General features: G+C 55.4%; 1 protein-coding gene across 2 annotated transcripts; it reads right to left on the bottom strand.

Moving 5' to 3' along the window:
• Positions 1-1,671: 1,671 nt before the first annotated feature.
• On the bottom strand, positions 1,672-24,915 carry HOXB3 (homeobox B3). Of its 2 annotated transcripts, XM_041001227.1 has the most exons (6): positions 24,886-24,915; positions 23,659-23,831; positions 7,770-7,774; positions 6,815-6,902; positions 3,468-3,531; positions 1,771-2,675 (listed from the first exon to the last, which is right to left on the bottom strand). In XM_041001227.1, the coding sequence occupies exons 5-6, from the start codon at positions 3,517-3,519 to the stop codon at positions 1,825-1,827; spliced, it is 903 nt and encodes a 300-aa protein (XP_040857161.1). In that variant the 5' UTR covers positions 3,520-3,531; positions 6,815-6,902; positions 7,770-7,774; positions 23,659-23,831; positions 24,886-24,915; the 3' UTR covers positions 1,771-1,824. The 2 variants fall into 2 exon arrangements, with proteins under 2 accessions (XP_040857160.1, XP_040857161.1); XM_041001226.1 differs by lacking the exon at positions 24,886-24,915 and having other exon boundaries at positions 1,672-2,675; positions 3,468-4,070; positions 23,659-24,193.
• Between the last annotated feature and the right edge of the window lie 1,230 nt (positions 24,916-26,145).

The following is a 26,145-nucleotide window of genomic DNA, read 5'->3' as shown; positions in this document are numbered from 1 at the left end:
ATGAAAGAAAAACTGAAAGGCAAGAGACTAGATAGAAAGATCTAGAGAGAGCACCCAGGTCCTCTTCACCTTGCCCAAACTCACTCCTTAAACCTTAGCTTAAAAAGCTGTCAGACTTTCGGGCTCTTTTAAGGGAGAAAAACTATATTTAAACCCATGATATATCAAGGGGTCAAAGGGAGCCGAGTAGGGGACAAAAAAGAAAATGTCTTCCATGTCCTTTATCTATCCCTGGCGGGGGAGGGGGGGAGGTACTTACAGGGAGCTCTCTAAATTGGACCACCAGGACAAGATAAAGTTGATAACAGAAAAAATTTATTCAAGAATTGTTTTTTGACAGACAACCCCTTTAAGTAAGGAAAAAAGTAACTACGGAAGAACAAAGTAAGTTCCAAGAGAGAATTAACTCTAAGGCTACAAATTCAGGACTATACAGTGACCATTGGGGAGCTGAGTTCATGCCTGTTAGAACTAATTACAATTGCTCCTAAGTACGAGTTTTAACATAAATCTACAGCTCTTTCCTAGAGTACAGCAATAACTAAAATAACTGGCTTTACATGACAGAAAACACAACATCCTTTATAACAAGTAAATACTAAAAAAGTACAATTTTTCCTTTTTTTTCCCTTATATAAATACATCATGTAAGGGGATAAATAATACAAAAAAAAGAAAATAGTTTAACAGGCTATAACCAATAAATATATATGAAAATGTTCACTAGAACACACGCTTTTTGAGGGACGCTGGGTTTCGGCAGGCCCAGGCATCTCTCCAAGTTGTTTTTATATCCATTAAAATGTAAACTCTAAGTGCAACAAAAGTGTCCAGTCAGGAAGCCCAGCAAGGTACACAGGCCCAGCTGCAGCCCCTGCCCCGGACAGACAGTTTGTTCAAATATACCCTGTTTTCACGTTGTTAAGTCAAAGAGAGCAACAGAAGGAAAAAGAAACGCAGGGGACCTCATGGGAGGTGCTGGGGGCTGGCTCTGGCTTGGGAAGGGGGTGGACCTGCAGCTGAAATGGAGTGTGTGGGGGGAGACAGCAGGAAGGGAAGCCTTCAGTCCCAACAGTTGGCCTGCCTTCGCCTCCTAACTGCCTCAACAGAAAAAAATATATATATATATTTATTTCTAATATAGCTCTGACTTTCAGGACCTCTCGCCATCCCTGAGCCCTCTGAAAACGGCAGTCCATGGGGTGAGGGTGTAGACTTGAATGTCCTAGAGCAGAAAAACGTGGGGCTACCAGGAGTGGGGGAGGAGGCAGTGCCCCCCAAGAACCCTCAGCTAGAGGGGAGCTAGAGGCCTCAGGGAAGGGGGAGGGCAGTGGACTTGGTGCCCACTGTGTCCAATGTGTTTTTGTAAGGAGAGTTGGGGGGGGGGACAATCAAAATTTGGGGACATTATCCACAGAGGTGGAAGGGAAGTCAATTGTTTAGTGATGGCCTAGCCATCTTATCAGTGTGTTTTTTCTTAAAAAAAAAAAAAAATGTGCTTCTCTGCCTGGTCTTCCTACTTCTTCTTCCGCCACCCTGCTCTTTAGCCGGGAATCCCAACCTGGTGGTGTCGGAGCCCTGGGGCTGACTGGGGGCTCATCTCCAATCTGCTGTGGATTTCTCTGGGGTTGGCAGGCAGAGGGCCCTCAATGTGGTCACCGAGGTGTGTGTGGGGGCAGGGATTCCCAGCCTCCTCCGCCGGGCAAGCCTGGCCGTTATCCCTCCCTCCTCACCGTGCCCTGCTCCAGGGACCTCAAGGATGCCTCTCGCAGCTCCACAGCACCTCTCCTCCGCCCACCTGGCCCCTCCACCGGCCCTCTCCCGTCACAGGTGTGTTAATTTGGGCGCTTCTTGGATTCTACCCTGAGGAGGCGGCGCGTGGTGAGAGGAGAGGTCTGTGTAGGTGGGGTGGGGGTCGCACGGTCCGTGGTGCTGGCTGGGGGCCATCGGGGGCGCCCCGTTGTAGTCCAGGTTCCCCGAGGGGTGGTGGGAAAGATGGTTGAGGCCGTAGAGGGAGGGCCCGGCAGGGGGCGGCAGCGGATCCGCGTAGCCGCCCCCGCCCACGTACACCGGGCTGCCCTGCATGGTGGGCGTCCCGTACGCACCCCCGTTGGGCTGGAGGACGTGGGGCTCGTAATCGGGCGCCGGGGTCGGGGGGTACTTCTGCGCGGCGCCGCAGCCTTTGAGAGGGGCCTGATAGTTGGAGGGCAGCGCGTAGGCGTTCTGGTGGGCTTTGCCGAAGGCGGGAGGGGATGGGCTCTCGTAGCTGGGGGTCATGGAGTGTAAGGCGTTCATGAAGCCGGCCGTGGACTGCATGGGCTGCGGGGGGCTGCCGGCGGGGGACGGGCCCCCCGACGACGAGGCCAGCCCCTTGGCCTTCTGGTCCTTCTTGTACTTCATGCGCCGGTTCTGGAACCAGATCTTGATCTGACGCTCGCTGAGGTTCAGCAAGTTAGCCATCTCCACGCGGCGCGGCCGGCACAGGTAGCGGTTGAAGTGGAACTCCTTCTCCAGCTCCACCAGCTGCGCGCTCGTGTACGCCGTCCGCGCCCGCTTGGACGCCGCTGACCCTGGAGGGCTCTTGTCCCCTCCCCCGCCGCCGCTGCCCCCGCCGCCCCCGCCAGCTCCTCCTGCTCCTCCTCCTCCGCCGCCGCTGCTGCTGCTGCAGCCCTCTGCTGGATCCGAGGGGGAGGGGTGGGAAGGGGAGAAAATGAAATAAAAGATAATTACTGAACACGCCGAAATTGAATGCATCGTTTCTTAATAAATCCAGGCCTGGACTCAGAGCCCCCGCCGCCCTCCCCTTCCCGTCCCCGCCTCCTCCTCCTCCTCACTACCCCCCCCCACCGCCCGTCGCATTAGCGGACACTCTATAATAGTGGCATTTATTAAGAGACCTGTTCTCCTCTCGCTGCCCCAGCTTATGAAAATTTGATCATGTCACGCAGACACAGCCGCACGGCCATTTATTTAGGGCTGGATTTTTTTTTTTTTTTTTGCACGCGCGCGCCTTACCCCTCCCCTCTATGCACCCCCCCCCCCCAATTCCAGGTCTGGGAAGAAGCTCCCCCTCCTGCGGACAGGGGAAAGGAGGTGGCTGGCCGAGGAGAACCCTGGCGGGGATCTGGGACACTCGTGGCGCGAAGAGGCTGCCGTGCCTGGAGGCCGGGACCCCCTCCGGGCCACGGGAGCGTCCGTGATTAAAACCCACAGCCATCATCCTTCATCATCGTCAACCGCCGACGACTCTGCGGCTCCGAGGCCTGGCGCCCCACCTCCGGAGGCCCTCGGCCACGCAGGTGTAGGGTGGGCTGGAGGGAAAGGGTGTGTGTCAGGGGTCACCGCGGCGGCCACCCAGCCCTGTTCCCTGGCCGCCTCCGGGGCGCCCGGGAGGCTGGGTGCTAGAATAACAGTGACATTCCTGACCCGGACCAAAGCTGACAAGGAGCAAGGCAGAGAGCTGGTACCTGTGCCGGGGGAGCTGTTTTTCAGCTTGGACGTTTGCCTCGACTCTTTCATCCAGGGGAATATCTGTTTGGTGAGGGTGGAGTTGGAGCCGGGGCCGCACTTGGGGGGGCCGCCTTTGCCGGGCCCGCCCCCACTATTGCTGGTGCTAGTGGTACTGGTGGGTGCCGCGCTGGGTGGGGGTGAGCCCGGCGGGGCGGGCAGGGGCTCCGGGGCCAAGCCAGGCCTCATACAGCTGCCGTTGAGCTCCTTGCTCTTGGCATGTGGGGCGGCGTTGCCCAGGGACTGCAGGGAGCACGCTGAGCGCTGGTAGTCGCCTTCCAGGTGCGCGGTGGCTTGGAAGGGGGCCTGAGGGGGGCCGTCGTAGCCGAAGCCATTGCTGCCAGGGTAAGAGGGATAGCTTCCAAAGAGGGCTGCCGCTGCGTTGTCGTAGTAGGTGGCTTTCTGCATCGCTGGGCGAGGCCCGGGCTGTGCGTGGCAACTTGCGAGGGCCTGATACCCTCACAACCGGACATTGGCACCCCTGGGGGGTCACGTGACACGCCGGACCCCCCTCTCTCCCCTTTCTGCCTCCTTCCTCCTGGGTCTGTTCCAACCGGGCTGACCTGCAGGGTGAGAGAAGAGGACTGGGGCTCGAATCCATCTTAAGAACTGAAAAGGGAACTGACATCAATAGGGTTCCTTTTTTTTTTTTTTTTCCTTCCTTCTCCCCTCCCCAACAGCTCCAGATGCTGAGGCCGCATCCCTAACCTGAAGTGGCTCTCTCTTAGCTCAGCACTTTATTTTCAAGGAAAAAGCCTTGGCATGGAGATCCCCCCCTCACCTTCTCTCCCGTCCAGCGGGGCCTCTCTCACTCCCTCTCCTGGCCTCTACCCAGCTCTAGGATAGAGTGGCTCAAGGGAGAGAGTCCTGGGAGACCCACAAAATAAAAGCCTCAACAACACCGTTCTCTGAGCAGAGACCTTCCTGCCCCCTGTCTTTGCCTTTCCCTGTGATCTGTCCGACTTTCTCACCCGAGTAAACTGGAGCCTGCAGGAAGGTGGGAGAATCCGAAAGGGCCAGGAAGAGACAAGTTCAGCCAGGAACCTTCTCCTCTGAGATCGCCAGCAAGACCTCCCCCTGACCTAGAAACTTTCCCAGGGTCTCTAACCTCGAGCCCCGTCACCCCTCCGCTCTGCCAAACCTGGGACCCTGCCGTCAGAGGCCACCATGGCGCCCCAAATGGAGCTCAATGGTTTCCATTTCCCAGACCAGGCCTGGTGGTGCCGTGACCATTTGCCTGAGGCCTCTACCCTCCTCACCCCAGTCGGTCCCCTCCGACTACATTTTTTTTTTCCCATCCTGGCTTGGGCTCTGTTTTTTTTTTTTTTTTAATTTCTTCAAAAATAAAAAAATAATGAAACTGCATGATGACTGGACTTTTTCTATCAAACCAAGAAAAGTGCTGTCTAAAAAAGAGAAAGAAAGAAAGAAAGAAAGAAAGAAAGATCATTACTAAGGATAAAAAAAAAGACAAAACAATGTGAACAATATTATTCTCTGAGGTGTTTACTGAGGCTCTCCCAGGTTAAAAAAAAAGAAAATCATTATTTTAATACAGGCTTTCTGAAGAATGACAGAAAAATAAAGATTCAAGCTGTCATAGACTTTCGTGTGTTTGTTCTGAAACTTTTGACTTGTCCCCCTCTTCCAGCCCCACTTTCCATAAAACCTCCTTCCCAACCCTCCTGTCCGACATGTGTGTTTGGAAAACTTAAGTCTCACTCTGGCCAGCTGGTCGACCCACGACAATTGAAATTAGGAAAGGGAGAGAGGTGCGGGTGGAGGAAGTCCCTCCTACACATAAATCCCCTTCTTAATGACACCGATTTATACTCAAAACGGAGCCGGTGGAGCCGAGCTCCCATTGGCCTCTGGACAGAATTTGTTTCTGGAAACACACTTGGGGGTGCCAAGCAGCAGGTTCTTCCAAGGAGAACTGGAGTCCAGCCGACCAGGCTGACCCGATCTCTTTATTATTATTACCATTAGCTTTTGATGATTTAAGCAGAATTAGCTTCTGAGAAGCCCTGGCTGAAGGGGGAATTAATTAACAGGCATCAGTTGAGTTTATTATTAATAGAGAAGAGAATGAATAAAAACGTTAGAGGGGTCGGCTGGCTGGCTGGGCCCTGGCTTTATCAGTAATGATGATGATGATGATAGCAAAAATAATTCGACTAAGCGCCTGGGGCCGAAATTTCTGCCTCTCCCCCTGCAATAAACCCCAAAGCATCGCAGGACGGAGGGCCGGGCCAGTGTGGGAAACCAAGGAGCCAGAGACGCGGGAGCTAAGGAGCTGGCAGTGCTCGGGGCCGGGAAGGTTTGTGCACCGGAGCAGCCCCGGACTGCCGCCACCCCGGGGCCGGCCTCGGCCTGCTGCCGCCGTGGCCGCGAGGAGAGCCACCCGCGTGGCTGCAGGAAGACGATCGGGACACCGAAACGGGTGCGCGGCGGCAGGTTCCAGGCGCACAGGGCCGGCCAAGGGCCGAGCCCCGCGGACGGCAGCCAAGTTTGGGTGCTGGAGGTAACCGAATTAAAAGGCGCCTTCGCCAACTCCGCTCCGGGACTTTGCCCAGCGGGGGCGTGCGGGACTCGCAGGGCGCAAAGGCCCCTCTGCCGCCGGGACAGCGGGGAGAGAGCACCGAGAAGGCTGTGAGATCCCGGGGTACGGGAGGAGAGGGGGTGGGGAGCAGCTCCAGCAAGCCAAACCACACTATTCCCTTTGCCTCCATGTTGGAAAAATGCAGGCTCCATATGGCTCCTCGGGAGGGAGGGAGACGGTGGCTCCCGGCTCCCCCCGCCCCGGGTCTCGCTGGAGAAGGGCCATGAGCCCCCCTCGCCGAGAACCCCACCTCGCCAGGCCGGGCGCACCCCTGGGAGAGCCGGGGAGAGTAACAATAGCTGGAGAAGCCCCGTGAGAGGTGGACAGGCCACCTTCCAGGACTTAAAAAATAATAATAATGGAAGATAGAATAATCAAAAAACAAGAAAGGGGGAGAGAGAGAGAAAGAAAGGGAGACAGGAAGAGAAAGGTTAGGCTCTTAGCAGCTTGGAAGAAAATTCAGCCCTGGATCTGGCTGCTGAAAGAAAACAGGAGAAAAGGAAAGAAACAGGAAGAGAGGGAGAGAGAGGGAGAGAGAGAGAGGGAGGGAGGGAGGGAGGGAGAGGGAGAGAGAGTCGCTGCGTGGAAGGAAGCTTAAAGCTTGTGAACTCTTCTTGAACCGAGATTGGAGTCATATGGGCCATAAATCATTGAGACATACTCTCCGCCATTCACAAACTGATAGCCTATTTCAGTCCAGCTTACCTTAGCCACCGACGAGGGGAGAACAGGCAGACATAATATATATTCACATCGAGCCCCAGCGCGAGCGGCAGGCGAGAAATCTCCCCTCCTTGAAGGCAAAGGGAAAAAAAAAGACCACTGTTTAAAGCTGCGTCGGCCCCCCCACCCCACCCCCGAGCCACCCCGGCTGGGGGAGCCCTAGGGGCAGAGCGGCCGGAGGAGCCGCCGCGCGGCGTCCGCTTCAATTCACTCGGCTGGGGGAGCGGGGGGCGCGCAGGCGGGCGGCGGCGGGGGAGCGCGAGAAAAACAGGAGACCGAGCCGGGCCGGGCGGCCGGGCGCACCGGGCAGCCGGCTCCGGGCTCCGGCGCGGCCAAGCCGGCACAGTGTGCTTGCCCTACAAGACTGGTACGCCCTACTCTCCGTAACAATGGCCTCTGCTTTTGCACAGGGAAAAAAAAAAAAAAAAAAAACACAGACACACACACTCACTCCCTCACACACAAGCTCACACACACACACACACACACACACACACACACACACACACACCTCTCCCCCTTTAGCAAGCTTAGATGCCTGATAAGGAGGGAAGGTGAAGATGGTGATGGGGGAGGGGGGGTTTTTAAATACACCCCCCTCTCCCAAGAACTGGGTGAAAAGGAGAGAAGGGCAGAGGGATTTCGTAGAGACGCCAACGTATACATATACATATAAAAGAACAGGTACATTTTAAAACTCAGATGGGGAGTGAACACCAGTTAAGGCAACAGACTGAGTCCCCAGCCCACCCCCTCCCCACTGGTGAGCCATTATGCTAATTTGAGGGGCAGCAGCCTGGACTACTGGGGGCTGGGGGTGCTGGGTGCCCCGCGCGCTCAATCACAGTTGGAACACTAGGACTTTTTTTTTTTTTAGTAGTTTCACTCCTCCGGGACTGGTTGGTGGCTGGGTCTCCCGCCCAGCGCCTTCCGCTGCCTTTGCTTCTCCCTGAGTCTCCGCTGGCCACCAGCTCCTCTCCTCCCTCTTGGCCTCCAAGCTCTCTCAGACCTGAAACTGAAGGCAGGGGAGGGAGGCCAGACTTGAACACTCCCTCCCACTCCCCTCCCCTTGCTGAGAACAGACAGCAAGCGGGTGAACGCAGATTTTAAAAAGGCGGGGGGGGGGGGTGGGGAGCAAAGGGTGACAAAAGGAGGACCCAGAGCTGGGCTGGGCTGGAGCTCCCGAGGTGGCTGCCAGTGGAGGGGCTGTCAGAACTTTGGAAGAAGTTCTCACCTTGGGACAGGAGGAGGGGGCCGAGAGTGTTAGGAACATTTGGCCTTCAAAGAAGATGAGTGAAACTAACAGGGCGGCTTCATTTCAAATGCACAGGACGGACCACTGCGTGTGATTGTAGCTATTACTACTGGTGTTGTTGTTGCTATTATTATTCAGATCCAACCTGCTTGACCTAAGTGGGAAGAGCTACCAAAGCTAAAGTTTTCTTAGGTGTGTTTGAGCAGGGTGGGCACACCGAGTGTAGGGGTTGGGGGCGAGCAGGGTGGGGGCGGCCTGTAGGAGGAAGACTGGGGCCAGGAATGTAGGTGTCTGCAAATTTGGAGTGGGGGTGGGGAACAACCATTCCCAGCGAGGAAAAAAAAAAAAAAAAGACAAAAAGAGGATCCTGAAGGACTTCTTGTCCCAAAGCAAGAGTGTTTGCAGCCACGCCTAACTGCTGACTGGGGCCTTAGGTGGAAAAACCGAAGCAGACAGCCGCCCTCCCTACAAAGGCTGCTCGGAAAACAGGCTCTCTCAGCTCCTGCCTCTGGTTTCCTGCTTAGGATACTTGGCTTTTGCCGGCTCCCATCTGGATGCACCAAGAGAAGCCATGGGACTTGGGGGAAACAAAGGTGAGAGATGATTTCCAGCTATTGTCTCATCTGCAGGAGAGGGTCCAGGGGCCGGCCACGCTCCCCTCAGGGGCATCCACACACCTCCACTCACAAGCTTTGCTTAGAGGAAGCCCCTGGTCCCTGGTTGTTTCCTCTGGGTTCCCTAGGTCAGGCCAGGTGGTCTACGGCAGCCAGTTTCCTGAGACCCTGCCCAGGGGAAACCTGTGGCCTTCTTCCTGCAGCCTCCAGCAACAGGAGCCACGCGCGTGGAGTCAGGGACTGTATCGTCCTAAGGATCCTATGCCTGCCGGTGCAGTTGGACACTGGGCAGCTGGGAGAAGGGCAGGAAGCCATTTTTCTGTGCCAGATCCAGGGTTGGGGCTCAAGCCAGGTCCCTCAAGAGATCCCCTAGGACTGCCTGAATGTGTGCCCAGAAAGAGTAGGCCCTGGTTAGAGACCCACAGGGTCACACGTCAGGCAACTACGGGCCAACGAAACCAGGGATTTGGCTGGGAGGCCTCCAGGGACGGGCTTAAGGGAAGCAACATTTTGGGATCCTTCCTCTAGCCCCGAAAGAATGTATTTCAGCTCCATCAGTCTTTCTCAGCTCTTATTACCACTCGCTGGGGAAGGTGACTGCAACTTCAAAGGAAGACCTGGCCACTTTCTGGACTACCGCGGCAGCCATTGCCCCAAGGAACAGAGAGCTCAGCCCAGCCGGCTGCGGGCCTGGGAGAGAACAGGACTGCGGGCACTGAGGGCCTGGAGCTGAGCTGTGCAGCAGCGAGAGAGCAGCAGCGGACTCCTCAACACCCTGCGCTCCCCACCCCTTTGTGGTCCTGGAACTCCTTGTCGCAGTGGGGTATTCATAGGGTGCGAGCAGAAGGAAGGGCTGGGGAGCAAGTAAACAGACTTGGAGACAATTTCAGAGAACACACGCGCCCAAACGCAGTAGGAAATGCACGTCTTAATTCCCATAACTTCTTGGTTCTGGGTAGTTTCTTAGTTCCGGATAACAACGCCGCTTTGGAGTGGCTGGGAGGTGATCGGATCCCAGGTGCGTTTGGTTTGGGCCTTTCTAACTGCCTTCGAGGCTTCTGGCTGCAGGCTGCTTGCCGCTGACTGGGGCGGGGTGGCTGGGGGTGGCGCAGATGGCATGGCGGACCTGGCTGATCTAAGGGCACCCGTTTTATCTGAAGTATGGCTGCAGGTTATAGACCTTTTCAGACCTCAGGGGACAAAGGAACTTGGGCAGGGACTCATGGACAGCCCAGGAGTGTGGGGAAAAGGGGTAGTGGTCAAAACTTAAGAAAAGGGAACAATTTCTTGTTTAGGGAAAGAAAACACAGGCATTTTGTGCATGAGGGGAGAACAATTTAAAAAATGAAAAGATGATAGGAGAACACCAGTGTGAACTAATAAAGATAAAAATCAATAAAGCTGAAGTTTCGGGCAATTTTTCCCCTTCCCAGGCATCCTTTCCTCTGTGGCTCCCTCCTCCCTGCCCTCCAACTCCGAGCCTATACTGAGGGACCAGGAGCACTCCCATCGGCCAGCTACCCTTCTCAACAAGGGTGGAATCCCAGCCTGTTTCCCTCCTCCACAATTTCAAGGGAAAAGCAAATAAAAATTCTCTGGTCTTTGTTTTGGGCCCCCACCAAGGAACCTGCTCCCACGTCACATAACACAAACCAGCCAGGGCCCTTGAAGCCAGCCCTGGGAGCCCAGAGCGAAGTGTCCTGGGTCCCCCCCGCACCTCCCCAGTATCTCTGCCCAACTTTACAGGCATCACAAAGTAGCACAAAGTTTATGCACTCACTCACCGCAATCTCCATCTCCTCTGAAACATTAATAAGGATTCCGAAGCAAAGCATTGTGAAATGGGGGTTAATAAAGAAGAGAGCAAAGCGGGTCAGCTTTGGGATCCCCTTCCCGGATCCCCCAGCCGAATGACTTGAGGGAAGGAGGAGAAGGAATCAAAGCTACCTCCGGGAGGCCCAGTTAGACCCGGCTCAGCAACATAGGGATCCAAAGCAGGGGAAGAAAGGTCGCTGTGGCAGAAGAAGAAAAACCCACACTCTGGCCCCATCTTACCCCAGAGCCCAGAGCAAGTGAGCAAATGGAAGACCAGGGAAAAAAGGGGGGGGAATGGGAGACTAGGAAAAAGGGGGGCAGGAAACGAGGGCCCGTGAGGTCTCCCAGGTACCTACAGAAGCATCCCACCCTAGAAGGCCTGCAAGGGGAGCAAAGTCCGGAGCCAGGAACAGGGAGGTTCCCTGGCGATGAAAAGTACTGATGTGAACCAGAGACTTGCTCTTTCAGAAGCTCCACAGCAGTCGGGCCAAGCCCAGCACCAGGCAGACAAAGGTGGGCAGAGTGGAGCATGCAAGAGGGGAACAGGCTAGCGGATCTTGGGCTGGAGAGTTCGAGGGAGGGAGGAGCAAGGGCCCAGCCTGCTGCGTGGGTTTCTCCTGGCCCAGTGACCTCTGTTTAGGAGACAATAACTCACGGTTAATGACCAATCAGCAGAAGGCCTCCCCCAAAGTGCCTCCCACCAAAGCTCCAAAGTCAGAATGGGACAAGACCAGAGTGTGGGCCTGCTAGACCTTGTTATCGTTCTCTCTCTCAGAACAGGGTAGGGGTGAGAGTGGCTCGGCTGGCCAGGGACTCAGATCTGCAGAACTCTAGGAGTGAGGTGGTTTCCCAAGTCTTCCCACTTTCTCCAGTAGAAATGCTATCTCCAACAGCACTTCCCAGTGCTGATCAGGACACTTGCCCCACTCTTGGTTTCTTTCCATCCTGCAGCCTTTCACAGTTAGGGGAGGAGCTGGAAAAACACAAGTGGAATAGGGCTGGCATCTTGCACCAGGTGGGCCTTCTGTCCTGGCACAGCGCTGTGGCAACTTCTGTATGCACCACCCCTCCCCAGAGATAGTCCCAACAGAGGAGGGTTAGGAGTGCCGGAGTGGGGGGCACCTGCTGTCACAACCTGACTGAATCACAATTCAGCCCCTCCAGGGCTGCGGGAGAAGTCTTGTGAACCCAAGGTTTGCTGTGTGCGGCTGAGCCCCTCTCCCTTAGCCAATCCCAAAAGTCATTCCGAGCCCAAGCCCACCGGCTAGCTCCTCTCTCCTGCCTTCTGCCTCCACTGCTCTCTGCCTGACTTCCTGGGCGGAGAATCGGGACACTTTGGGGAGGAGGATTAATCCAGATTCCCACAGACTTCCTTGAGCTAGTCCACATAACCATCCACTGTTCTGGGCACATCAGAACTTTCTGAACAATGTGAAGAAACACCTACCAACTTCTGTCCCACATGCCTGGGGGACACACACGGGCACCTGCCTGCAGCCACTGACAAATACGCGAAGGAGGCCACAGGATGAGGGCAGCCAGAACTCGGGGTCGGTTTCTCATCCAACTCCACCCTTGTGGCAGAAAGAGAAACTGACACCCAGGAAGGAATCTGTCTAAAGCCACACCTGGGGGGGGGGGAGGGGAGGCGCGCAGGACAGCTTGTGTGACAGGTGACCTTCCAAGGCAGCACTGATCGCCCAACCCGGTCTATAAAACTTGGGGAGCAGAGGTATGGAGAGCAGAGCTTGGGCTAAATGATTTTTTTTTTTAATTAAAAGTTAGTGTCTGTGTGCTGATGTAAAAGGGAATGATAATGAGCAGAACCAACTGAGTTCAGATAACACTATACCATCAGGAGCCAAGGCAGAGTATTTCCTCTTGGGACTTAGATGCTTGCGCCCTTATCACTAAGCACATCTCCTGCCCCGCAGCCCCCACCGCACCACTCCCTCCCCGCCCAACTCCAGGCAGAGGCAGACACTGGGCCTTTCTGCTCCTCTAAGCTTGGGGATGGGTGAAGGGGGGGGGGCGTTTTTTCCCAATCCTCATTACCAAATCAAAAGTGCTATTTTTGGACACAGCAACCTGAGCAGTAAATAATTAATTTGTATCATTAGAAGAGGAAGCCTTCAACCAGGCAATTTTTAACCAGGCATCAATGCACCCATTGTACCAGCCTGGCCTTCTCACCCGACCCCCACCCCTGCCCACACACCTACCAGCCTCCCCAATCGCCCACCCCGCCATGGAAGTTAGGCAGTGGGAGAAGGATCAGCAGCTTCCACAGGGCCCTGCTTCCTCCCCAACAAAGTTCCATTCTCTGCCCAAACAGTAGGGCGGGCTGGCAGCTGCCCCTCACTGCCTGCTTCCCCTGCCCCCCACTTCCCCTACCCTCCAAAGCTGCTGGTGCGGGGGCTCCAGGTCCAAGCTCTCTCCTCTTGGGAAACCAGAAACCCACCTCGCCAGGTCCCGAGGCCCCAACAATGCAGCGAGTTCCCATTTCAAGAAACTCCCATTAATATCAATTTACTTCACTGAAACCTCGGGTTCTTCATCAAGTTGATGATTTATGATAAAATCAATTAAATTACGGCCACTTAGGGCCCAGCCGCTTCCTCTCAGATTTCATTGGTGCGGGGCCCAAGTGTCTGGTGGAAAAATGCAAGTTTAGCTCGAGGCGAGGAAAGATAATTCTGCGGCTGAGAAAATTTAATGCAAAACAATTTCCAGGCAAAGCCGGGCGTCTGGGCAGAAATGCAAGAGCCGCTAGTTGGCCTGCGGAAATAACGATCGGAGAGTCAAAATATTTGTCTCGACACCAACCCCCCCATCTTTTCCTATGGCTCCCCCTCACTCTGTCCCCCCTTTGTGCTAACTTGTCACCCTCCCAAGTAAAGACTTTGGGGGAAATTAGAGCGGGGTTGGGGGGGGACCTGTGTCTGCCAATCTTCTGGTTCCCCCCCCACACGCACCGCACCAGGCCTTTTTCTCCTCTCCTCCTCCTCACCCCTACCCACTCACACTCTTTTCTCAGTCTGCCAAGTGACACATTCAAAGTGAAGATCAGGATGCGTGGGTGGATAGGCCAGAAGGAGGGAAGGTGGTCAAGCAGAGGCCAGACCAAATGGACTGTGCTGCTGGAAGGAAAGACCACCCCCCAGCAGCCCATCCTGAAAGATGAGGGAGCCCCTGGGCAGGGCAAGGGGCACAAGCTGTGTCCTGGGGCTCCTCCACCCCAGACACCCAGCGCCCCTCCAGCTCACCAAGAGCTAGTTCATAAGCCATTTTGCAAATTTGCCCTGCAAATCCCCATTCCCTCTGTGCATACACACACGTGCAGAGGCCATGGCACCATACACAAACACACCTACGCTGGTGCATGTTCTTCTCACACCTCACCCAGGCCCAACGCACCCCCAGCCTGCAAAGGGTCAGTTGCCACCACCTCCTCACATCTGGCAAAATCCATCTCAACACCTAAAACCTGGCATCGCCTCCTGCTCCAGAGACAGGGGCTTCTCTCGCTTCGCCTCTGTTTGGTTTTCAGTTTCCAGAGCAGGCAGGGAGTAAACACAGCCTCTCTGAAGCCATAAATCACTTCCTCTGCTACCTTCCCAGCTTAACGCCCAGCGTCAGCGCAACCCCTTGTACTTTGGGCTTCAAATAACCCGCTAGGTGCTAAAGGGCTGAGCCATCGCAGCAGCTGGATGTGGGTTCCTCCCCCACCGCCCTTAGCAAATGCCCCCTACTTTATCCTCACCCCCTGTAGCTGGGAAAGCCCTCTCCCAGAGTCCTTAACTCCAGACGGTGCAGAGCGCTCCCAGTGTCCCCCTAACCGGATCCCATCCACCCATCCACACGTACAGCACCACATTCCTCCACGCTCGCCCTTGCCCCTTTCAGCCCCCACTAAGCCTCTCTCCTCCTTCATTTTAGTCTGCCTTTCCGATCCCGGACTGACCCAGGAGAAGGGCCTGGGTCCCGCCGGGCTCAGCCGCTCTCTCCACCCTTAAGCAGGCCCCAAGCGCCCTGGCCCAGCGGCCCGCACTTACCTGTGCGGTCTCCCACTAGGGCGCGGGCAGTGGTGGGCGGCCGGGCAGGGGGCGAGCGCAGGAGCCGATAGCCAGGCCCCGGACCCTCGGCCCGGGCTGGGGCTGCGCCACCGCCACCGCGGCCGGCCTCATCCCGGTCCTCGCGTCCCCGGGCAGCGAGGGAGCCCAGCGTCCCGCCGAGCTGGGGGAGAGGACCGGATGCGCTCGCCCCCCGCGCGCCCCGCCCCGCCCCCGCCCCCGGCTTTGTTCGGCCTCGGCGGACGCGGGGCCCGGGGCGCGCGGATGCCGTGCTCCTGGCCGGCGTGGACGGACAGCCTGCGCCCCTTTCCTGTAGGAGCTCCGGCTCTCGACCAGGGCCCGCGTGTCGGGGTGGGGGGTGGGAGGGGCTGCGGGAAACCCGGAACGATGTGGCACCGAGCTGGGCTCGGGCTCGGAGAGTGGGCCAAATTGCTAGGCGAGAGGAGCAGGAGCGGCGAGTGACAGGGGGGCACGGCGAGGCGCGGGACGCGGGAGCGCCAGGGGCGCCATGGCGGAAGGCGGGCGCACCGGCGGCTCTTCAATGTCACCAGCGAAATGGGTTCCATATGTCTAGCCTGGCCGAGAAGGGAGGGGAAGGGAAGAAGTTCTGGGCAAGACGGAGCGGGGGGGGGGGGGGGGGGGGGTGGAGGATTTCGCAGAGCCAGGGCGAGGGGCTAAGGAGAAAGATGGGGAAGTGGGTTGGCCAGAAATGCTTGCCTTTTCCAATTCCCCCGTAGTTTTCTAAAGCTGCTTGGGCTGGTAGTAACTTTCTCTGCCCTTTTCCTTTTCTTTCCTGAAAAGACGGGGGAGGGAGGAGGTCAGTAAGGGAAGCATCCGTTTGTTAGGCTCCGGGCTGGAGCGGAGGGCCCGGGTGGACTGAAGGTGAAAGTCCTTAACGCGGTAGCAGTGACTGGAAGAGCTGTTCCATCTCCCAGGCCCTACAGGGGCAAAGAAGAGGGTAGACCCACAAGAGGGAGGAGAAGCCAAGGGTTCCTAGAATGGTCCCACATTGAACAGGGCACTGGGGAGGGGAGGGAGACTGAAGTGTCCAGGGCATCACTTCCTGCACCCACACACACCTGATTGAGCACCCTCCTGGGGCCCCCTCCAGAGCGGCTTCTGAGATGGCCTCAGTTTGGGGACAGCTCCCTGTAAAGCAAGTTGGAAGTACCAGGAGGGCAGGGATGGCAGTCTGAAGGGGGCCCCATCAAGCCTGTTCTCTCTCTCTATCTTTCTCCACCAACTCTGTCTCGATCCTTTCTCCCAACCCCTTTGTCTTCTCTCACCCTGCCCCTCTCTGCCTTTGGTGAATTGGCACGGAGCCTTGCCAAGGACTGGGCATCAGAAGCACATCTGGCCTTGCATGTGCGGTTGCCCTCTGCCTGGGGTGGGGGCATCCTCCATCCTGGAGAAGCTGCTCTGTTCTGAAGAGCAGGGGGCGAAGCCAGGGCTGGCCTCCCCACAGCCCTTATCCTTACTTAGCGCTGGTGCTCCTCCTCCCGGGACAGCCCCCTGTCCCACTGCCTGGCTTTGTCTTCACTCTCCCTTGTCACCCTCTGCTTGGGCTCAACCTTCCCTTGCCTCTCCCAAACAGAAGAGCCTACTGCTGGCTGCCTCCTATGTCCCTCTCCTGTTCTTCCACCCTCTCCCATTTTCCCACCCAACTCTGCTGGTCATTAAACGTTAGCAGCTTGTCTCTTAAAGGCAAAGGGACCATTACATTCATAGAGGACCTCAGTTCTGCCTGGGACAGCTTCCTCTGTGCCTGCCACAAAAATAGCAGAGCTGTGAGTGGGGGTGCCAAGTGCACAGGTAGGCAAGGACAACAAAGTGTGGTCAGAGAGGCCTAGCTGCATGGCTGCAAGGGCCAAGGATGGTGCCCCTGCTTTGTCTCCTGGGGAAGAGTCTGCGAGTTGGGGGAAGGGTAGGGGAAGGGAGGGGGCATCAGTGCCATCTCCCCTCCCTGGGGCCAAAAGAGACAAAGACCTGAGGGGGGCTGGGAAAGGGAAAGCTGGGGGCGGGGGCATGCCTGGGGAGGGGCCAGTGTCAGACTTTCTTGTCCTAGCCAAAGGTAGCAGGGGCAAGGGAAGGAGGGGGGCTGGGGCCAGAGGCCTATGGGACAGGCTTCCACCTCTCCCTGCCAGCACAACCCGGCCCAAGCAGTCTTGTGCTCCCTTTTGTTCCCAGCAAGCAGAGTTCAGAAGCCAGTGAAATGTAGGTTCCATTCCCTTCCCTACTCTCAGCCCTGCTCCTCTCCAAGGAAGATGTCCTTTCCCACTTCTCTGTAAAACTTCAGCCTCAGTTCTGGAATTCAGCCCCACGTGGGGATGAGCTCTCCCCCGCCACACACACTCCCCAGGTATAGATGTGCCTTGTCTCTGATCCCCAACCGCTCACCAAGTCGCAGAATCGGACAGAAAGGTTTGCAGCTTCTGCCCCCAGACCTCATTACTGCCTCCTAGGCAGCCCCTCTCACCTCCCCTTCCAGATCCATCGGGAATACAGACACCCCAACTGTTCCAATCCATCCCAGCCTAAAGGATCGGCTCCTCGTTTTTCTCCCCAAACACTTTTTCAAACCTGACTCCCAGATAGGGAGGTTTGCTTCCCTGGCACCCACAAACTGCTTGGAGGCAAGGATGGGACTAGGTGGCATTGCCCAACCTGGAGCAGAGGCTGGAAGTCGGTCCCTGGACACTACAAAGACCACGGCCTAAGCTGCCACTCCCCACAGCTGATGCCATGAATAATTAACACCTGGATGCAGGCTCGCTCTAATTTCCTCTCAAAGGTTTACACTAGCAGACACAGTTAAATAGCACAGATAATCGTGGCTATAAAGTTAGCTGGCCTGGCTCCAGCCAGGGAAGACGCAGCCAGCCACAGCAACCCAGAGGGGCCTTGGTGAAGGCTCTGGTCCACTGGCCTTTCTCCAGGACAACTTTGGGATGCAGCCCAGGGTGTCCTCAGAAGCCAGTCCTGCCTTTACTCCTTCCTGACCAACCAGACCTCCACAGGAAGGAGTGGCGCTAGCTTCTTCCCCCACCCCTCTGGCTCCTGTCTTGGACCGCGGCGGTGCACAGAAAGGAACAGCAATACACTTCAACTTTCCTTGGCGCCCCCCCCCCCGGATTCCTAGAACATCTCTGTTCTAGATAAACTCTTAACCCCCCCCCCCCTCACACACACACACACACACGGGTCTCGGCAGTAAGGAAACTTTCTTTGTTTCAGGAGCTTGGAGGAAGGCTCCTGGGGGTGTGAATTCATTTCCTTGTTTTGTTAGCCCAGAGGGTGGGGAGCCCCTTTCAGCCTGTCCTTCACCCTCCGCAGGGCTCCATTGTCTCCCCCAATTTGAGCAGCTCCTTCTTCAACCCTCCACTCCTCTTCGGCCCATACACATCCACCCTATAAATTACGCTGCAATTCTATTGCGAAGACCCAGTCCCCATTCCCACCCCCCAACCTCCCACTCTTTTCTCCTCTGGTCACTCTTTCCCCCAGGCTCCTGCTGCCTAGTCGGATTTGTTCATCCAGGGCTGGAGTTGGAGACACCAAACTCCTGGAGGAGAACGGCTGAGGAAGGCGCTGGTGGCCGCTGTTGCGGGAAGGCTGGCACCATCAGGCCCGCCAGTTACCGTTTTTATAGTAGGTTGTGGTTTCTGACTGGGCTGTACGCCGGCAAGGGCAATTTTGGTTTACCAAATTCATACAAATCTTGCCTTAATTGATAATCACAGATGCTGCCATTGAAGACCTCCAGCAATAGAGCTTTCATATTAACGGCTGATAGATGACTGTAAATCGTCTGAAGGAAGCGACTCCTGGGAGGAAGTGCCTGTGAGCGGGACGCTGTCCCGGCTGCACCAACAACCCCGCTTCCACATCATTTTCCATGAGAAATGATTTATCGAAGACATGGCCATAAACAACACAACTCGCTCACAAACACACGCAGACGCACACACGCGCACGCACAAACACACACAATAGCTTGCATGCGGGAGAAGCTGACACCCATGCTGCTATAAATCAAAAGAAAAAAAAAACCGCAAGGTTGAAGGAGAGAGAGAGAGAAGGAGAGAGAGAGAGAGAGAGAAAGAAGAGGAATATGCCTAAAATTTCTATGCAATGCCTCAATGGGTATAAACACAGAGCATCATGTGCAGAGAAATGGCAGGAAATGAAGATGGCTATTTGTCACATTTTACGACAATAACATTAATAACAAACAATAAATTTACATGGACATATAAGACGCGGTAGGTAGTGAGAAATTCTTTCTACTTACAATACCCCAGCCCGCGGTGTGGCTCCGGCTGTGGGGCTGTTTTATTGCTGTCTCCCTTTCTCTCTCTCTCTCTTTCTTTCTCTATCTCTCTCTCCCTCAGTCTCTCCCTCTCTCTCTCTCTCTCTCTTTTTTTTTTCTCGGGGTACAGGCTTGTTTTTCAAAGGACAGTTGAATTGCACGTCAGAAACAGGGAGACCAAGCCTGCGATTTTCCTGACGAATACATATCTATTCTGCAACCTCGGCATTAATTATTTAATGAATCACGTGACCGGGAGGGGGAAGGGGGTCTTTCGATTTCAGGCTCAAAGGACCACTATGACCTTCCCCTTCAGGAGGAGAAATTTTCTCGCAAAATAGGTTTTCCCCCTCCCCAGCCCACCAATGGAACAGGAGCGAGGCCTCCTTCTCTCCCATCCGTATCTCTGGTCACCACAGCGCCCTGGCCAGCCCCCCACACACTTACCCACAGCCCACCTCTCCTCTCTCCCTTCTCCTCCTGCTTCTGCTTCTAGCTCTTCTAGGTGCAGGAAGAGTCTGCAGGGGCTCCTGGGGGTGGGGGCGGGGGTGCGGTGGGCGCAGAGCCCGACTCTGAATCTCCGAGCCCCTGGCTTTCCATCCGCAACCCTTCGCAGGAGGAACATGCCCTTCTACCCGCCCCCACCCCCACTCCCGGGGTATCTGTCTTCACTGTCCCTCTCCTTAAACAGCTAACAGAATTTCGGAAAGGACCCTCTTGAAAAGAAATGCTTGATAAGTCCTTGTTGGGGATGCATAAAAAGAACCGAGACTTCTGGCTTTAATTCTCTGCCTGCTCTTTCTCAGGCGCCTTCCGAGGGGGCAGAACAGGGACAGGCATGAGCCGGAGTTGAGAATAACCACAAGGGGGACTTTTTCTCCTGGTGATGCTGATAGCACCGCAGGGACCAAATTCTCCTGGCCCTTTGAAAACCAACTCCAGAGACAAAGACCACCCCACTGGGGCCTGAGGAACGGAACAAGCAGATCTCCCCCACCCCCCCCCCACACACACACACAACACACACATTCTGCTGGGTCATAGCCTGTCCCAGCTCCCCCTACCCTCAACACACCACACACAGCTTGGGAACAGGCCGGGAAAGTCTAGCAAGCCGGCCCACCACCGGGTCCCTAACTCCCAGGTGTTAGTACCCCAAGCTCTAATCCCCAGACAAAGGCAGGCAAGGGAGAGTTGAGGGGAGATGGGAGAGCCAGGGAAGTGGTCAATGTCAGGGGAAGGGAGCAATCGGCCCTCCAGGACACAAATGCGACAGCGCGCTCCTATGTGTTCATGTGTGCACACACACACACACTTTCAACTCAAATATAAATGAAAGCAAACAAAACACCAAGTTCCCCCAGAACTTGACAGAGCCCGGGACGGGGCATGGGGTGGGGGTGGGGGCACAAAGCACAGCAGTAGTCCTCACATTCCTGGAAGACACATTCCGAATGAAGCTCCTGGCTGCACGCTCCCAGCCGCATCTCAGCCCCCTGGCTTGTGGGATCCCAGCCGCTGCCAGGCAGGCGGGCAGTCCAAGAACAAACCTCTTCAGAGTAGGGGAGGGCAGCGGTGAGGGTCCCTTCCTCTGCTTGGTTTGGAGGGGTCTCAACTGAAAGTCACTTACAGAGGGGAGAAGACTGAGGACCTGGTGGTGGCCTTGACAAATGCCAGAAAAACAGCCACTTCTGCCTCGGTCAGCCTCAGAGGGGCAGCTAGAAGCAGCAGCGCTGGAGGCCCCCTGCCCAAGGCGCTGGATTCCTACCCCGTCCCCATGGGGTGGGGGCGCCGGCTGGCCTAGGCTCTGGGAGTTGGGGGGGGGTGGCCCGGCCAGCTTTGATTGTCCAGATACAAAACACAGACTGGTATTGAATTCAGCCTGTCCGGAGGTGGGCCCCGGCTCCCAGCTCCTGCAATGGCAGCTCCCTGCCACCGCAAGCCTGGCCACCAACCCATTAAAAGCGGTTCCCGCAAAGAAAAACACTCAAGTCTAAAAGCAAAATGACAAGAGAGAGAAAAAGAGAGCGAATGAAAGAAAATCTTTGCACATGGAAAGACAGCAAACAGTATGAAAGCAAGAAGTGATTTTCAAGGAGGAGAAGAGCAAAACGAGGACGTGTAACTGCGCCAGCAGGCCCTGTTAAAATGCCCACACTCTTCTCAGATCCTGGGAATGTCCGCATCCAAATAAACAAGCCCTAGAGTGCGAGCGGGGCGCTTTCTCGCCGCCGATAAAGCCAGCGTTTAGACTGTGAGAGAGGCGAGATTGATTTACGAATCTGAACACGCAGGTTTTATTGCTGATCACAAATCCGTCAGCGCTCAACTCACGCTGGGAAACTTCCAACTCCCATTTCCAACCAGACCCCCCCCTCCCCAGCCACCACTTCCCAGGGAGACCCACCGCGTGCAGACTTTGAGGGGCTCCTGGCTGGACTCAGCAGGGCTCCCTCTGCCCCAGGTGGCTGGCAGGGGCAGTGGAGCTAAGAGCCCAGGCAGGTCCCAGGAGCCAAGCCTGAGGTCAGTGGAATGGGAGGCCTCCCTCGGAGTGGCCACTGGAATCCTGCAAAGTGAGCAGTGTCCAGCTCTCTGGCCAGTGGGGTTCATGAACCCCAATCTCTCCCTCCCTTTCATTTCCCTCTGGTGGATCCTTGAGCCTCACTTGGCAGGCAGCTGCGGGCCCTGCCAGGTCCTGTGCGACTAGGTTTGGGTCTGCAAACCTAAACAGTTCACAATGGGCAATGTGCCCTTTCCAGTAATGCATACATCATCCAGAAACCCCAAATATTTTCAGATCAGGAACAGTCCTGCCTGCCTCTCTTCTGACTTCCCACTCCCAGTCCCTCCTGAGGCCTCTAGGGGCCACTGGGAACAAAGAAGACCCCAATCACTCCAATTACTTCTTTCATGACATGTACTTCCCAAATGGCAGGAAACAACGGACAAAATGCAACACCCCACACACATCCCAGAGAGGCCTGTCTCCATTTAGTCTCAACCTGAAGGCCTTTTTCCTCTTCCCAGCATCCCTCTCACACACTCACACCTCTCTCTATCAGGACGCCTCCAGCTGTGGACTTTTAAGACCCAGCATCCATCCAGCACACAGATTTGGAAGGGCTCCACCTTTGAGGTTCACCTTAAAAAAAAAAAAATCTTTCATCCGTGTCTCCAAACAAAAAGTTTGAGAGTAAAGTTGAAAACTTTGGTGAACTCAGCAGAGCTGGCCCTGGCAAGCAACCAGAGTAACCTGCCCTAATCCCCTCCCCCACCTCTGCTTCTGGGAGAAAGGGGGGTGACACCTCGCAAGGACTCCACCGGCTAGCGGGGCAGGGGTGGGGACCAAGGTAGAAACAGCTTCCTATACAAAGGAGCTTCAGAAAATGGCTGGAGAAGCTGCAGATTTGGAGAGATGTGGGAACCCCCTGGAGTCCTGGGGCTCCAGTTTCTCCGCTGTTCACATCCTCCCTATCGCTTTGTCTGTCCTCAGCTCCTTGGCTGAGAGCGTGATAAGCCGGACTTGGGGCAGGGGTAGGGGTGGGGTAGGAGCTTGGCTTCAGAAAGGGGCTGTGTACACAGTCCAGCACCCCACTTCTCTCCCCTAAGAGGACCCTCGCACTGAAATGCACAGTTTTCTTCCCAGTGGACAGTCACACACAAGTAATGCCGAAACCCAAAGACAGCAGAGAAGGGTTTAGGGACAAAAGGGTGAAGGAGGGATGGGAGGTAGAACAGCCCTAAGAGCCTATCCTGCAGAGGTGTGACTGTCCCTCCTGGCCAGGAGGCAGCAGCCAGCACAATGTCCAGTCTCAGAGAGGTCAAGGGGCTTCCGAGGTCATTTTGCGGTTCTAATACTGAGCTAATCGCCTAGAAAACGTGGCCTCTCCATGAACTCTCTCTCCTGCCAGCCTCCCACTCCAAACCCTAAGCGGGGCCTCAGGGAAAAAGACCCAGCACATTCAGGTTTCTTGTGGAGCCCCTGTCTGCTTCCCAGCCTGAGAAGCAGGGCCCCCAGAAGCGAAACCCCCAAAGGCAGAGAGCAAAACCAAACCCAGCGCCTCCTGGAGCAGGAATGTGTATGTTTGCACCAACCAGTCTCGCCTGTGAGGCGAGCAGCGTCCGTCTCGCTCCGGACAGAAGCACATATTTGCCTAGGATCCCAAGCTGGACAACAAAAGACATGAGAACCGCGTCTACTTATGCCCGCTCCAAAGCTGGGGCACTGCAACCAAGAATCAAATGCCAGGTTTTCCAGAGAGTAGCAGTAACAACAACTTCTCACCAGGAACCAGACAGGGGGGACCCACACCCCTCAGCGCACACAGAGGTGCTGGAACACGCAGGCCACACTGGAGCTTTGCCAGACATACACGCGTGCAAACACACACACATCCACACGCGTGGGGTGGCTCTCCCAGCCAGCCAGCCTGCATTTTCCAGAGCCAGAAAAGTGCTTCTGAGTGGGCCACACAGATAACCTTCTCTGGGGGAGTCTCTGGGGGGCCCTGACGCCTCAACCCAGCCATAGCCAACACTCACTAGCCAGGTGTCCCCCCTTCCTCGGCCAAGTTCCCCCCCTTGGACCCAAGGAGTCGTCATAAAGAGGCAGACAACTTGCCCAAGGGGACGCCATAAAATATCCCACCACAGAACACAGAAAGAGAAAGGGGGTGGCGAGTGAGGGTCTTCTCTGGCTTGTGAAAAGGGCTCCTAAAACGATCGGGACCCGCCAGGCGGCGGCTTTGTTACCTCCGCACCGCTCCGCGCCTGCTGTCGCTCCAGCTCCGCCGGTCCCATTCATGGCGAGCGGCTTCTTCCAAACTGAGAGAAAAAAGTTTTCAACTTTATGGCTCCAAATTTTTTCCCCCTCGCAGATCCGGGAGAAGCGGCTAACACTTTTTTCCCCCAACAGCCGGTCTGCGGAGATTTGCTGTTGAATAATAACAAAGGAGAGAGGATACGTATTTAAAGAAAAGAAGTGATTAATGGTTTTCTGTATAATTCTCACATTTTTCTTAGCTCTTGTCTTAAAGAGAATGACTGTGAACTTTAAGCTCCATAGAAATCTCTCTCCTCTCTCTTTTTCTGATTCTATTCATACCTTTTAAGGCGCAGCTTTGATTTGGTTCTTTAGAAACATTGGGGGGAGGGCACCTGCTTTTTAAGAACTATTTTCCCCCTCCACTACGGGCTGTCGCTGTACCACCCCCCCCAACTGGAACATCACCCCCAAGTCACGGACAGCAACAAAACTGGCCCCCTCAAACCCTCCAGGGCTGGGATGATTTTTTTTTTTTAAATAGATTTTCCAACCGAGCTACATTGATTTGGGCCCCTTCCCGCAGCCAGGAACTCCGGCACCCTCTATACCACGTCCCTAGCCAGCTTCCAGTTACTGCCATGCTGAGCAAAAGAGAAACACAACCCTAGCTGACAATAAAATTTGCGGGTGGGATTAGCACTCTTTATTTTCGAAAAGAACACAGGAGCAGGAAAAACCAACGATTTGTAATCATAGACTCTTGTTTTAGAGGCAGGGGTGGCTGGCATGCTGGACCACCGCTGGACCAGTCTCACCCCCAACCCCCACTCCATGCCAGGCTGGAGCCCGCTCCCAGACCCTAGAACTTCTCAGCAGAGCTGCCCAGAAGTCTCCTGAGCCTGGCATGACTTCTGAGGGTCACCCGTACCCCTTTTCAATCTAGGGGTGACTGGGACCTCAGAGACAAGAAAGCTATTTGCTCCCCAGTCCTACTTTCGATACTCGCTATGAGAAAGAAAATGAAAATTAATACAGGAGTAAGGCTTCACAAAAGAGGCCATTTGTCTTCTTGATTATCTATTTGCTTGTCAGAGTTTGAGCTATGGCACCGGCTCGCTCCTTTGTAATATAAAAATACTCTGAAAACCTGCAAACACCCAGAAACATCTGTGCAAAAAATTAGACTCATTAAAGCCTTAAACACCTCAGAGAAAAGCGATACCTTGTGTACGGGGAGGAAAGAGGCCAGGCTGGTGGAATCCTCTCTCGGAACTTTAATAACCAAAGAGCCGTCTGTCTAGAGGGAGACAGCTTAACCGCATTTTATTTGCTTATGACAAATAAATCATGATATGAAAGGCTTTGCCGTACTTAAGCCTCTGGTGTCCTACAATGAAACATTCTCCGCTTGCTGCCCCCCCCTCCCCATTAGGGACCAGAATCAGCCCTCCCAGTCCTTTCAATCCATTTTTGGACTGGAGGAGTTGGGGGGGGGTGCCAAATGAAAAGCCCCAAACAAAACACACCCACCCCAAAACGAAAACAAAACCAGCGCCCACAAATTTGGAATCCTCTGAGAGAAATTCCCAGCAGACACTTGGGGGAAGAGAGAAAGAAAAAAGGAAGTTTCCACCGTACAACGTGGGGCCCCCCCCCGCCGAACCCACTAGGGTGCTTAAGGGGTCTGAGCCAGGGTGGCATTGGTCCATATTATGACATCAAAGGCTTCAACAAAAACACGCCGTGCTGCTCACAAGAGACCAAACATTTATTTCTATTGTCACTCTGTACACGACACACATTTTGACACCCACGAGAGGTTCTAGACTTGGGCAGCCTGGTAGGTGGGAGCAGGCCCACCTCCGGGGCTTGGAATGTCAGAAAGACAATGGGAGTAGAGGACACAAAATAATAGGAATAATAATATTAATAATAATAATAATTAATAATAAACAATGCAACAAAGATAGACTCTGAGGACTCTGCCACATGGTCCCCTCCGCCTAGGGGGAGGGGGACATTCACTTCACATTCACGACTGTCTAGGAAACAAGGACTGCCCCAGCTCCCAGGGCCTAGCCGGCCGCCAGGGTCTCTCCCTAGCTCCCTGCCCCCAAGGCGCTCTCTCTGCCCCTTGCCAAGACCCGGCACCCCAGCCCACCCCTGGTCCCCTTCCTGTCCAGCCCGGGTGGCGGTGGGGAGGTGGTCAATGGTCTTGCCCCGACCCCACCCCACCCCCCTGCACGGAGCGGGTGGGAAGCTGTGTGTGTTTGTTACCGTGGCCAAAAACACGGCGCTATCTGGCAGGCACGGGGTGCTGGCGCTGGGTGTCGGGACTAGGGGACAAAGAAGGGGAATCCAGGCAGTCTTGGAGGAGCGGCGGCAGCAGAGGCGGCAGGCCTGGCCTCATTTGTTAGCGGGTGTCGAGGTAATGGTGGCCGCCGAGGCCGGTCCTCTCCTCGGCAGAGTAAACAAGACAGAT

The sequence above is a fragment of the Ochotona curzoniae genome, unplaced genomic scaffold (genome assembly GCF_017591425.1).
Source record: "Ochotona curzoniae isolate NIBS_2020 unplaced genomic scaffold, NIBS_Ocur_1.0 scaffold_2453, whole genome shotgun sequence".
In the NCBI taxonomy this organism is placed as follows: Eukaryota; Metazoa; Chordata; class Mammalia; order Lagomorpha; family Ochotonidae; genus Ochotona; species Ochotona curzoniae.
The sequence above is the reverse complement of the archived record's forward strand: the minus strand, read 5'-3'. Positions and strand labels throughout refer to the sequence as shown.